This window comes from Stegostoma tigrinum, chromosome 47 (genome assembly GCF_030684315.1).
Source record: "Stegostoma tigrinum isolate sSteTig4 chromosome 47, sSteTig4.hap1, whole genome shotgun sequence".
Lineage (NCBI taxonomy): Eukaryota > Metazoa > Chordata > Chondrichthyes > Orectolobiformes > Stegostomatidae > Stegostoma > Stegostoma tigrinum.
This window is the reverse complement of record NC_081400.1, coordinates 3145789-3158733: the sequence shown is the minus strand read 5'-3', so window position 1 is coordinate 3158733 and position 12945 is coordinate 3145789. Positions and strand designations below refer to the sequence as shown.

Here is a 12945-nt window from a genome sequence, read left to right as displayed (position 1 = left end):
TCTATGTCATTGTTGGTGTCGACAAGGCTCAGTTAATGATCTCAATTCCTATTTACATTCCGAGTCAAAAAGATCACACCCCCCACCCCCTCTCTCACTATCTGCCTTTAGCTGACCACAGTCATTTATAAACAGTTACTCAGCCCCTCCTGACCGTCAGCTGTTCGAGCAGTTGCGGGGGACGGCGTTGGTCAGCTCAGTCTGTGTCTATACACGGCCGGCTCCCACCCCCCACCTCCCTCCCTTGTTCGCTCCCTCAGATAACCCTCATCTTTGGCAACAGCCCGCTCCGGCCAACACAACAGCCCGAGAGCTGGGCTCTGACTCAGCAAATCTCCCCTCCGCAGCGCTCGCCTCCTCCCTCACCGAATCCCCGACACCCCCTTCCCTATCTCTGTCACCCCCTCCAGCCCCCTCCCTATCTCTGTCACCCCATCCAACCCCCTACACCCCTCCCTATCTCTGTCACCTCCTCCAGCCCCTACACCCCTTCCCTATCTCTGTCACCCCCTCCATCCCCCTACACCCCCTCCCTATCTCTGTCACCCCCTCCAGCCCCCCACACCCCCTCCCTATTGCCGTCACCCCCTCCATCCCCCTACACCCCTCCATATCTCTGTCATCTCCTCCAGCCCCCTACACCCCCTCCCTATCTCCGTTAACCCCTCCAGCACCCTACACCCCCTCTCTATCTCTGTCACCCCCTCCAGCCCCCTACACCCCTTCCCTATCTCTGTCACCCCCTCCAGCACCCCACACACCCTCCCTATCACCGTCACCCCCTCCATCCCCCTACACCCCCTCCCTATCTCCGTCACCCCCTCCATCCCCCTACACCCCCTCCCTATCTCTGTCACCCCCTCCAGCCCCCTACCCCCCTTCCCTATCTCCATCACCCCCTCTACTATCTACACCCCCTTCCTACCTCCGTCGCATTCTCCGAGCCTCTCGCTCCTACCGTCCCGGCCTCATGAATAATCCCCCCCCCGATTCCCATTGCTGGGCCATTGGGTAACTTCCTCCCTAAACCTCTCCATTTGTCTGACTCCACCCTCCTCCCACGCTTTCAGTGACTGTTTGTTGCGGGGCAGAGGTTGGAGGTGCCCCTGTGTGTGGTTTCGGTGGGGGGGATCAGCTGGGAGGGCGTCTGACTGTTTAGCCCTCTGGCAGACCTTCGGGACGGAGAAGGAGCTATATAAATGAATGCAGCATGAGAAATGAACAAGATTAGAACGCCTGGTCTCTTTTGCTTCGGATTTATTGATTGTTCGAAGCTGGGTGTGTTTTACACTCACGGCAGGTCTACAAAATAAAAACCACAAGACACAAAAGCAATACTCCCTCATGTTCGCAGGTGGCATTTAGGCCTTTCCAAGCATCCTACGGACCCTCAGGCCTCCCTGGGTAACGGAGGGGTTTGCAGGACTCAGGAAGATCCACGAGGTGCCAGGTTGAAATGCCAACTGTCTAACATCCAGCCCCAAATCTCTTCCCCCCAGCCCTCGTCTTCGGTGGGACAGGGTTTGGGTGCAGAGAGTCAGTTGGGTTTCTCAATTGAGTCTTTCTCGTATGTGCCGTGCTCCTCGTCTTGAGAGGTTGATGGAGAGAAGTGGCCCTCCTTCAGAAATGTGGGCAGGTTCTTTGCCAACCTGCAGAGTTTGTGAGGGATCTCACGACACCCCTGCCCCAGCCCTTCCCACTCCTCACCCGCCCACCGCCAATGGGAACACGGCTTCACCTCCCCAACCTCCGATCCCGAGCTGCCTACTCATCCTCCGAAGACCAGTACTGGTAAGCCGTGGCCGAACTCTCGGCCAACCGTCCTTCTCCGTCTCCCGATGGCCCCTGCAGGCCGTTGAGCTCCTCCGCGGCGGGCGCGCAGGCGTCGACATGGCGACCCTTCCACCCCTGACACCCCTGCCCGCACGCCGTTAGTCCCAGGTCATGGCCAACCTCCAAGTCTTCGCTCTTGCCGAAGATGCATTGGGAGGAGTCCATGGCGTCGAGTTCTTCATCCAGGGTATCACATTCTTCATCCTTGGCATTGGGCTCTTCATCCTCGGCATTGGGATTTACATCCTCGGCATTGGGCTCTTCATCCTCGGCATTGGGATTTACATCCTCGGCATTGGGCTCTTCATCCTTGGCATTGGGATTTACATCCTTGGCATTGGGATCTACATCGTTGGCATTGGGCTCTTCATCCTCGGCATTGGGATTTACATCCTTGGCATTGGGATCTACATCGTTGGCGTTGGGATCTACATTGTTGGCGTTGGGATCTACATCGTTGGCGTTGGGATCTACATCATTGGCGTTGGGTTCTTCATCCTTGGCGTTGGGATCTACATCCTCGGCGTTGGGATTTACATCCTTGGCGTTGGGATCTTCATCCTTGGCATTGGGTTCTACATCCTTGGCATTGGGATCTACATCGTTGGCGTTGGGTTCTTCATCCTTGGCATTGGGTTCTTCATCCTTGGCATTGGGATCTACATCATTGGCGTTGGGATCTTCATCCTTGGCATTGGGTTCTACATCCTTGGCATTGGGATCTACATCGTTGGCGTTGGGTTCTTCATCATTGGCATTGGGTTCTTCATCCTTGGCATTGGGATCTACATCATTGGCGTTGGGTTCTTCATCCTTGGCATTGGGTTCTTCATCCTTGGCATTGGGTTCTTTGTCCTTGGCACTGAGTTCTACGTCCTTGGTGTTGGGTTCTACATACATGGCAATGAGTTCTTCGTCCTTGGCATTGGGCTCTTCGCCCTTGGCATCATGCTCTTCCTTGATGTCTCTGACGCTGCTCTGGGTTTGGTAGCCCTCATCATAAGTGATGGTGTCTTCCTCATTTTTGGCATCGTCACCACCCTGCTCCTCACGAAGACTTTGGGGCTTTCTGGCCTGGAGGGGTGAAACGTCCCCAAAGATTATTCCTATCCTCGCTGAGGGACGTCCTACCTCACCTCTCAACATGGCCGCTGTGCTCTCTCCATTCAGTTCCGAGTGGCCACCACCGCGAGGGCCCGGCTGGATTTCTACTGGCGGCTCCTTCCATCCTCCCTCTCCTGGTGCCTGTTGGGTATCTCCGGCTCCCAGGAGCCTGTTGAGTTGGACATTCCCAGCCGGAGCTGCGGTGATCCCTGCCGATTCTGTGCCCGTTTTCACGGTTTGCCAGTCGCTTTTTCCGGCCCATCTCCTCTCACCATCTCCGTCCAGCTCCCGACTCACCGGGGCGCTCATCTCACCCTTGAGGCCATCCAGAAACACACAGCTGGCCGGCACTCCGTCCACCGGATGCGTGTCAGACTCCTGGGATTCTAATGCTGATGAAATTCCCACTGGGAGCCATTCAGGATTCTCTCCCACACTCTCAACCGCCTCGGAAGTGTCATCACTTTCATGGGAGTGGTCCCCCGTCTCCTTGGTCCATGCCCCAACTCCGGGAATGCCGGGCAGCGGGAAAGTCTCCCGGCTCTCACCATGACGTCCCTCGTCTCCCACTGGCCGAGGGTGAACTGCCGCGTCACTCTCTGATTTGGGGGCCAGGCCCTCCACATTTGTCTTCCAGGTGGGATCGCTCTCCCTCGGCATGTCCTGCTCCTCTCCCTTTGGGAAATCATCGCAGTGACCCTCCGACGGCAGCACAGAGGGGTCATTATCGCTCTCTTCACTTGCCCTCAATTGTTGTCCTCCGATAACATTGTCTTCGGCATTCACACTCCATCCTGAAACCACATCTTCCCCAGAGACTAACTCTTCATGAGCAGAAACTCCTTCGCACATCTCAACTTTGGAGTCTATGCTCTGCTCTGAAACCGTCTCTTCCCCAGGGACTAAATCTTCGCTAAGAGAAACTCTTTCAGAGATCTCAGCTTCAGCCTGTGTACTCTGCCCTGAAACTGTGTCTTCCTTGGAGATTAAATCTTCAGGAAGAGGAATTTCTTTGCATGTTTTCTCTTTGGTGTCCGCACTGTGTTCTAAAGCTGTCTCTTCCCCAGGGACTGAATCTTCATGGACAGAAACTGCTTTGGACATCTCACCCTTGTAGTCTATACTCTGCCCTGAAACTGTCTCTTCCTCAGGGAATAAATCATCGCGGAGAGAAACTCCTTCAGAGATCTCATCTTCAGCCTCCTCATTCAGCCCTGAAACTGTGTCTTCCTTGGAGATGAAATCTTCAGGATGAGGAATTCCTTCACACATTTTTTCTTTGGTGTCTGCACTGTGTTCTAAAGCTGTCTCTTCCCCAGGGACTGAACCTTCATGGACAGAAACTGCTTTGGACATCTCACCCTTGTTGTCTATACTCTGTTCTGAAACCGCCCCGTCCTCAGGGACTAAATCTTCGCAAAGAGAAACTCCTTCAGAGATCTCATTTTCAGCCTCCGCACTCTGCCCTGAAACTGTGTCTTCCTTGGAAATTAAATCTTCAGGATGAGGAATTCCTTCACACATTTTCTCTTCGGCGTCCGCACTGTGTTCTAAAGCTGTGTCTTCCTCAGGGACTGAATATTCATGGAGAGAAACCCCTTCACACATTTTCTCTTCGGCGTCCACGCTCTGCCCTGAAACCGTCTCTTCCTCAGGGAGTGAATCTTCACGGACAGAAACTGCTTTGGACATCTCACCCTTGTTGTCAACACTATGTTCTGAAACTGTCTCTTCCTCGGGGACTAAATCTTTGCAGGCAGAAACACCTTCGCTCATTTCTTTGGCCTCAGTACTCTGCCCTGAAACTGTGCCTTCCTCAGGAACTGAATCTTCATGAAGAGAAGCTGCTTCACATGTTTTCTCTTCAGCATCCACAATGTGTTCTAAAGCCCTGTCTTCCTCAGGGACTAAATCTTCATGAAGAGGAATTCCTTCGCACATTTTCTCTTTGTTGTCTGTACTCTGTTCTGAAACTGTGTCTTCTTCAGGGACTAAACCTTCGCAGAGAGAAACCCCTTCAAAGAACTCATCTTCAGCATCCACACTCTGCCCTGAAACTGTATCTTCCTTGGTGATTAAATCTTCAGGAAGAGGAATTTCTTCGCATGTTTTCTCTTCGGCATCCGCACTGTGTTCTAAAGCCGTGTCTTCCTCAGGGACTAAATCTTCATTGAGAGAAACTCCTTCAGAGATCTCATCTTCAGCCTCTGCACACTGCCCTGAAACTGTGTCTTTCTTGGAGATTAAATCTTCAGGAAGAGGAATTTCTTCGCATGTTTTCTCTTCGGCGTCCACACTGTATTCTAAAGCTGTGTCTTCCTCAGGGACTGAATCTTCATGGAGCGAAACTGCTTTGGACATCTCACCCTTGTTGGCCGCATTCTGTTCTAAAACTGTCCCTTCCTGAGGAAGTAAATCTTCGTGGAGAGTAACACCTTCGCTCATCTGTTTGGAGTCTGCACTCTGCCCTGAAAGTGTGCCTTTCTTGGGAACTGAATCTTCATGAAGAGAAGCTCCTTCACATGTTTCCACTTCAGCATCCACAATGTATACTAAAGCCGTGTCTTCCTCAGGGACTAAATCTTCATTGAGAGAAACTCCTTCAGAGATCTCATCTTCAGCCTCTGCACACTGCCCTGAAACTGTATCTTCCTTGGAGATTAAATCTTCAGGAAGAGGAATTTCTTCACATGTTTTCCCTTCGGCATCCGCACTGTGTTCTAAAGCTGTGTCTTCCTCAGGGACTGAATCTTCATGGAGAGAAACTGCTTTGGACATCTCACCCTTGTTGGCCGCACTCTGTTCTAAAACTGTCTCTTCCTCAGGGAGTAAATCTTCGTGGAGAGAAACACCTTCGCTCATCTGTTTGGAGTCTGCACTCTGCCCTGAAACTGTGATTTCCTCGGGAACTGAATCTTCATGAAGAGAAGCTCCTTCACACATTTTCTCTTCAGCATCCACACTGTGTTGTAAAGCCGTGTCTTCCTCAGGGACGAAATCTTCATGAAGAGGAATTCCTTCACATATTTTCTCTTCGGTGTCCACACTGTATTCTAAAGCCATGTCTTCCTCAGGGACTAAATGTTCATGGAGAGAACCTCCTTCAGAGAACTCATCTTCAGTCTCCGCACTCTGGCCTGAAACTGTGTCTTCCTTGGAGATTAAATCTTCAGGATAAGGAAGTCCTTCACGTGTTTTCTCTTCGGCATCCGCACTATGTTCCAAAGCTGTGACTTCCTCAGGGACTGAACCTTCACAGATAGAAACTGCTTCGCTCATCTCTTCAGTGTCCACAGTCTGCCCTGACACCGTGTCTTCTTCAGGAACTGAATCTTCATGGAGAGAAACTGCTTTGGACATCTCACCCTTGTTGTCTGTACTCTGTTCTGAAACTGTCTCTTCCTCAGGGAGTAAATCTTTGCGGAGAGAAACACATTCTCTCATCTCTTTGGAGTCTGCACTCTGTTCTGAAACCATGTCTTCCTCGGGAACTGAATCTTCGCGGAGAGAAACTGCTTCAGACATCGCACCCTTGTTGTCTGTACTCTGTTCTGAAACTGTCTCTTCCTCAGGGACTAAATCATCGCGGAGAGAAACTCCTTCAGAGGTCTCATCTTCAGTGTCCACGCTCTGTCCTGAAACCATCTCTTCCTCAGGGACTAAATCTTCGTGGACAGAAACTCCTTGAGAAGTCTTGTCTTCAGCCTTTGCACTCTGCCATGAAACTGTGTCTTCCTTGGAGAATAAATCTTCAGGAAGAGGAATTCCTTCATACATTTTCTCTTCGGCATCCAGACTGTGTTCTAAAGTTGCGTCTTCCTCAGGGACTGAATCTTCATGGAGAGAAACTCCTTCACACATATTCTCTTTGGCCTCCACGCTCTGCCCTGAAACTGTGTCTTCCTCAGGGAGTGAATCTTCATGGAGAGAAACTGCTTTGGACATCTCACCCTTGTTGTCCACACTATGTTCTGAAACTGTCTCTTCCTCAGGGACTAAATCATCGCGGAGAGAAACTCCTTCAGAGGTCTCATCTTCAGTGTCCACGCTCTGCCCTGAAACCATCTCTTCCTCAGGGACTAAATCTTCGTGGATAGAAACTCCTTGAGAAGTCTTGTCTTCAGCCTTTGCACTCTGCCATGAAACTGTGTCTTCCTTGGAGATTAAATCTTCAGGAAGAGGAATTCCTTCATACATTTTCTCTTCAGCATCCAGACTGTGTTCTAAAGTTGCGTCTTCGACAGGGACTGAATCTTCATAGAGAGAAACTCCTTCACACATTTTCTCTTTGGCCTCCACGCTCTGCCCTGAAACCGTGTCTTCCTCAGGGAGTGAATCTTCATGGAGAGAAACTGCTTTGGACATCTCACCCTTGTTGTCCACACTATGTTCTGAAACTGTCTCTTCCTCAGGGACTAAATCTTTGTGGAAAGAAACACCTTTAGATATCACATCTTCGGTGTCCACACTCTGCCCTGAAACTGTGTCTTCCTCAGGGACTAGATCTTCGTGGAGAGAAACTCCTTCAGTGATCTCATCTTCAGCTTCCGCACTCTGCCCTGAAACTGTGTCTTCCTTGGAGATTAAATCTTCAGGAAGAGGAATTCCTTTGCATGTTTTCTCTTTGGTGTCCGCACTGTGTTCTAAAGCTGTGTCTTCCCCAGGAACTGAATCTTCGCAGAGAGAAACTGCTTTGGACATCTCACCCTTGTTGTCTATACTCTGTTCTGAAACCGCCCCGTCCTCAGGGACTAAATCTTCACGAAGAGAAACTCCTTCAGAGATCTCATCTATAGCCTCTGCACTCTGCCCTGAAACTGTGTCTTCCTTGGAGATTAATTCTTCAGGATGAGGAATTCCTTCACACATTTTCTCTGCGGCGTCCACACTCTGCCCTGAAACCGTCTCTTCCTCAGGGACTGAATCTTCATGGAGAGAAACTGCTTTGGACATCTCACCCTTGTTGTCTGCACTCTGTTCTGAAACCGTCTCTTCCTCGGGGACTAAACCTTCGCGGAGAGAAACTCCTTCAGAGATCACATCTTCAGCCTCCTCACTCTGCCCTGAAACTGCATCTTCCTTGGAGATTAAATCTTCAGGATGAGGAATTCCTTCACATGTTTTCTCTTCGGCATCCGCTCTATGTTCTAAAGCTGTGACTTCCTCAGGAACTGAATCTTCACGGAGAGAAACTGTTTCACTCATCTCCTCTTCAGTGTCCACAGTCTGCCCTGAAACCGTGTCTTCTTCAGGAACTGAACCTTCGCGGAGAGAAACTGCTTCAGACATCGCATCCTTGTTGTCTGTACTCTGTTCTGAAACTGTCTCTTCCTCAGGGACTAAATCCTCGCGGAGAGAAACTCCTTCAGAGGTCTCATCTTCAGTGTCCACGCTCTGCCGTGAAACCATCTCTTCCTCAGGGACTAAATCTTCGTGGACAGAAACTCCTTGAGAAATCTCATCTTCAGCCTCCGCACTCTGCCATGAAACTGTGTCTTCCTTGGAGATTAAATCTTCAGGAAGAGGAATTCCTTCATACATTTTCTCTTCGGCATCCAGACTGTGTTCTAAAGTTGCGTCTTCCTCAGGGACTGAATCTTCATGGAGAGAAACCCCTTCACACATTTTCTCTTTGGCCTCCACGCTCTGCCCTGAAACCGTGTCTTCCTCAGGGAGTGAATCTTCATGGAGAGAAACTGCTTTGGACATCTCACCCTTGTTGTCCACACTATGTTCTGAAACCGTGTCTTCCTCAGGGAGTGAATCTTCATGGAGAGATACTGCTTTGGACATCTCACCCTTGTTGTCCACACTATGTTCTGAAAATGTCTCTTCCTCAGGGACTAAATTTTTGTGGAAAGAAACGCCTTTAGATATCACATCTTCGGTGTCCACACTCTGCCCTGAAACTGTGTCTTCCTTGGAGATTAAATCTTCAGGAAGAGGAATTCCTTTGCATGTTTTCTCTTTGGTGTCCGCACTGTGTTCTAAAGCTGTCTCTTCCCCAGGAACTGAATCTTCTTGGACAGAAACTGCTTTGGACATCTCACCCTTGTAGTCTATACTCTGTTCTGAAACTGTCTCTTCCTCAGGGACTGAACCTTCATGGAGAGAAACTCCTTCGGATACCTCTGCTAGTTTGCAAAGACTCTCATATGACAGATCTTCAGGGTGTTTGGCCAAGGGCTGGCTCCCAATGCTTTGGGTTTCTGGGATGATCCCGTGCCAATATTCCACGATGCCCTCTGGCGGCTCTGTTGGCATGTTGTCCTCTGGAAGGTCTCGGGTTGGCGGCTCTATGGCCAAGCCCTCTTTGCTTGGGGACCAATGTGTGGAAGATACAGTGGACTCCTGGTTTTCCCCATCGCTAGGTAGACTCACCGGCTCTCCCTCCATCTCCTGTCTTCCCTCGGATTCTGAGAAGTCATCCGACGGTGGTCCCCCATTCTCTTCCACGCTTCTCCTGTGTAAGTTTGACCCAGATCCCTCAGGACTCCTGTTGCCCTTCTCTGGTGCTTCCCCCACGTCAAATATCATCCTTCTCTCACTCACGTCTACTGCTATCATCCTGCAATCTTCTTCATTGCCAGTCTCTCGGACTTCCTGCCCATCACCGCCTGTCCTGTGCTCTTCCTCGGTTTGTTCCTCGGTCTTCAGTGATCCCAGATCTTTGGTGCCCGAAAGCTTTTGTTCAGCCAAGGATCTTGCGATCCCCAGAATGGCGCCTCTTACTGGGGTTGTGCTCTTGGCTGCCTGGTCCGCGTGGAAGGTCAGCACCCCCTCTTCTCCTGGGGCTTTCAACCCAACGCAGGATTGAAGGGTCAACAATCGTTCATCCTCTGCCGGCTCCCCCTCAGACGGGTCTCCCACGCCAGGCTCCGATTTCTCCTTCATTCCCGATGCCGCCTCCTCTTCGTTGGGTTGACCCGGTGCTGACTCGCCCTCCGTTCCCCGCTCCTGGATTTCCGGGCCATGGGATCCTCCAGCGCCGGGGGTCCCCGGAGCCATCCCCATCTCACCCTTCCTGGCGTCTCCCTCTGCCACCCCTGGATGGTCACCTGAGCCGACGGGGGTCTCTACCTCTGGGGGGCCCCAGTTGATGGCTCCCCCCAGGGAAAGTGACTTCTCCAGAGCTTCCAAGTTGGCTTCCTCTCTGACCCTGAGACCCTCACCCTCTCCATCCACCTCGGGACCCAGTCCTATCCCATCCCCGGTGATGACGATCTCTTGCCCCGTCCCACGGTGGCCGGCAACGGGCCCCTCCATTCCCTCTTCCCAGGCGGCTTCCTTGAGCTGGGAATCCCAAATTCCCGGCTCCCCATTCAGCTCCGCATCCCCAGACCTCGCTCCCCCTACCCCCTGCCAGGGGTTTAAGGTCACCCCCGCAGTCTCGGTCCCCTCGGTACCCTCGCTGGAGTACCCTGCCCCCAGAGGCTTCCCTCCCTCGGTGAGGGGTACCCCCTCCAATGGGATCGTCCAATCATCCAATGGGAGAAGAGCACTCAAACTGCCCTCCCCCAACGGTGCCTTCAGGCCCTCAGCCTCCATTTTGGTTTGCCCCTCCCCTTCCTCCAGCTCCAGGATCCCCTGAGTCCCCTCGTTCTGGGGCAGATCCCCTCCCCTCGTGTCACCAAGGGTCTCAAACCCACCCCGCCACCCGTCCATTTCCATACCGCCATCTGCGATGTCCCCGTTACACAGTGGGGAGCCTTCCACCCAGCCAGTGCTCCACTTCTCCGTCAGGGTGTCCGGAATCTTCCGCAGCGTTGGGCTGAGCTGCCCTACCATCACACTCTCCTCGCCTGCTGCCCCATTAGCCGCCTCCTTCTCACTCGTTAGCTCGCTATTACCTACTGGCTCCCCTCTGCTGGTCTCTCCAGCAAACTCCCCTTCTTCATGGCCACTCTGCCCCACCAGGAGGGGATTGGAGTCTTCTGCCTCGGACCCCTGTGAGCCCCGACCCGGGAGGACTGGGGCAGCTGGCAGATGCCTGTTCAACTCTGAAGAGGGGGCACCCAACTTGGATCTCATCTCTGAGCTCCGGGTGCCGTCTGCATCCGTCTGGAATTCTCCGGAGCTGCGATCTCCTGTGGGGAGCTGCATCCTCACTTGTAGCCTTGGTCCATCCCTCTCCAACCTCCTCTCCCTCCCTGTAGACTGCAACTGCTCCATGGGCCTGGAACTCCCAGCGTGAATCCTCTCTAAGTGACGATTGGCATCTACCAAGAGAAAGTTTCGGAGACAATGTGGTCAGTCTAATGTTGCGCATTCTGCAGCATAGAGACCCCAGAAACAGTGAAAACAGGAGAGTGAAAATGCCACTGTGACTAATAATCCAGAAACATCTGGGAGCTAGAGGGGGAAAGTAGCTTTGAATCCTACCCAGGGACCCTGATAGAATGTAAATTCCGCTAATATAATCTGGAATTGAAATCTGAATTAAAATCTGGAAGTCGCTCAACAGGGAGGATTTGTCTCGAATACACCTCAAAGGAGTCATTCGACTCCTCGCCCCCACCCACCATGGGAGTGAGGCCCCCATTCTCCCACCCCATCTCTCCCCGTGGGAGTGAGACCCTCATTCTCTCCCCCGACCATTCCCAGTGGGATCCAGTTCCCCGTTCCCTCCCCGCCCCCTGCAGGCTGGGGGGTGCTTGGGGAGGGGAGGCTGTGCAGAGGGGTTGGAGGTGTTCCTCACCTTCCTTAGCTGTTGGCCGTCCTGCTGCCCACCCCGGGGGCCGTATTCGTCCAAACTCTGAGTCCAACAGAGCTCTAGAACAGAAAAGCAGTACAGTTAGAGAAAGCCTTACTATGGAGAGGACTGGAAATATAAGGATGCAGACGTTACGTTGCAGTTAAACAAAACTCTGGTTAGACACCACTTGGAGCAGATCGGGGCACTGCACTCTCAGAAAGACAGATCAACTTTTCAGGGCCTACAACATAGAAGATTTACAAGAATGATCTCTGGATTTCAGGGGTTACGTTCTGAGGGGTGATAATACAAGTTAGGCCTGTTTCCTCTGGAACTGAGAAGGTTTAGGGGCGATCCGATTGAAGTCTTCAAGATGGTGAGTGAGTGTGTGAGTGAGTGCGTGCATGCAAGTCAGTGTGAGTGTATACGTATGAGTGTGTATATTAGTGTGTGTATATGTGTCAGTGTGAGTGTGTGAGTGAGTGTGTGTGTGTGTGAGTGTGTGTGCGAGTGTGTTGCAGTGAGATACTGAGTGAACAATGACTGAGCAGGAGCCTGTTGACAGGCAGCACATTGGCCTCCCCCATCACCCTGGACGGCTCATAGCATCGGGCAAGAATGTTCCGGAATGTCAGGGCAGACACTGAGGGGGAGGGGGACATAATCCCCCGAGAAACATCCTCTCCCCTCAGTCAGCACACCCTCTGCATTCAACAGTGCACAGCCAAACCCTCCCAACATCCAGCACCCTATACCCCCTCCCGATCCCTGTCACCCCCTGCAGCCTCTACGCCCCCTCCCTGTCTCTGACACCCCCTCCAGCCCCTACACCCCCTCCCGATCCCTGTCACCTCCTCCAGCCCCTACACCCCCTCCCTATCTCTGTCACCCCCTCCAGCCCCCTAAACCCCCTCCCTATCTCTGTCACCCCCTCCATCCCCTACACCCTCTCCCTATCTCTGTCACCCCCTCCAGCACCCGCACCCCCTCCAGCCCCCTACACCCCTTCCCTATCTCTGTCACCCCCTCCAGCCCCCTAAACCCCCTCCCTATCTCTGTCACCCCCTCCATCCCCCTACACCCCCTCCCTATCTCTGTCACCCCCTCCAGCCCCTAAACCCCCTCCCTATCCCTGTCACCCCCTCCATCCCCCTACACCCCCTCCCTATCTCTGTCACCCCCTCCAGCCTCTACACCCCTTCCCTATCTCTGTCACCCCCTCCCTATCTCTGTCACCCCCTCCAGCCCCCTAGCCCCCTCCCTATCTGTCACCTCCTCCAGGAGGCTGGTATGGAGCAATTGGGAATAAGGGC

At 52.7% G+C, this 12945-nt stretch overlaps 1 protein-coding gene across 1 annotated transcript in view; it reads right to left on the bottom strand.

Annotated features, from left to right (window-relative positions):
* Nucleotides 1-1240: 1240 nt before the first annotated feature.
* Nucleotides 1241-12945, bottom strand: part of LOC132207441 (uncharacterized) — an 18482-nt gene continuing 6777 nt past the window's right edge. The window contains exons 3-4 of the mRNA XM_059642942.1: nucleotides 11636-11709; nucleotides 1241-11156 (exon numbers count right to left, since the gene is read on the bottom strand). Coding sequence (XP_059498925.1) covers nucleotides 1765-11156; nucleotides 11636-11709 — 9466 coding nt within the window. The 3' untranslated portion in view covers nucleotides 1241-1764. The remainder of the gene's footprint in view (nucleotides 11157-11635; nucleotides 11710-12945) is intronic.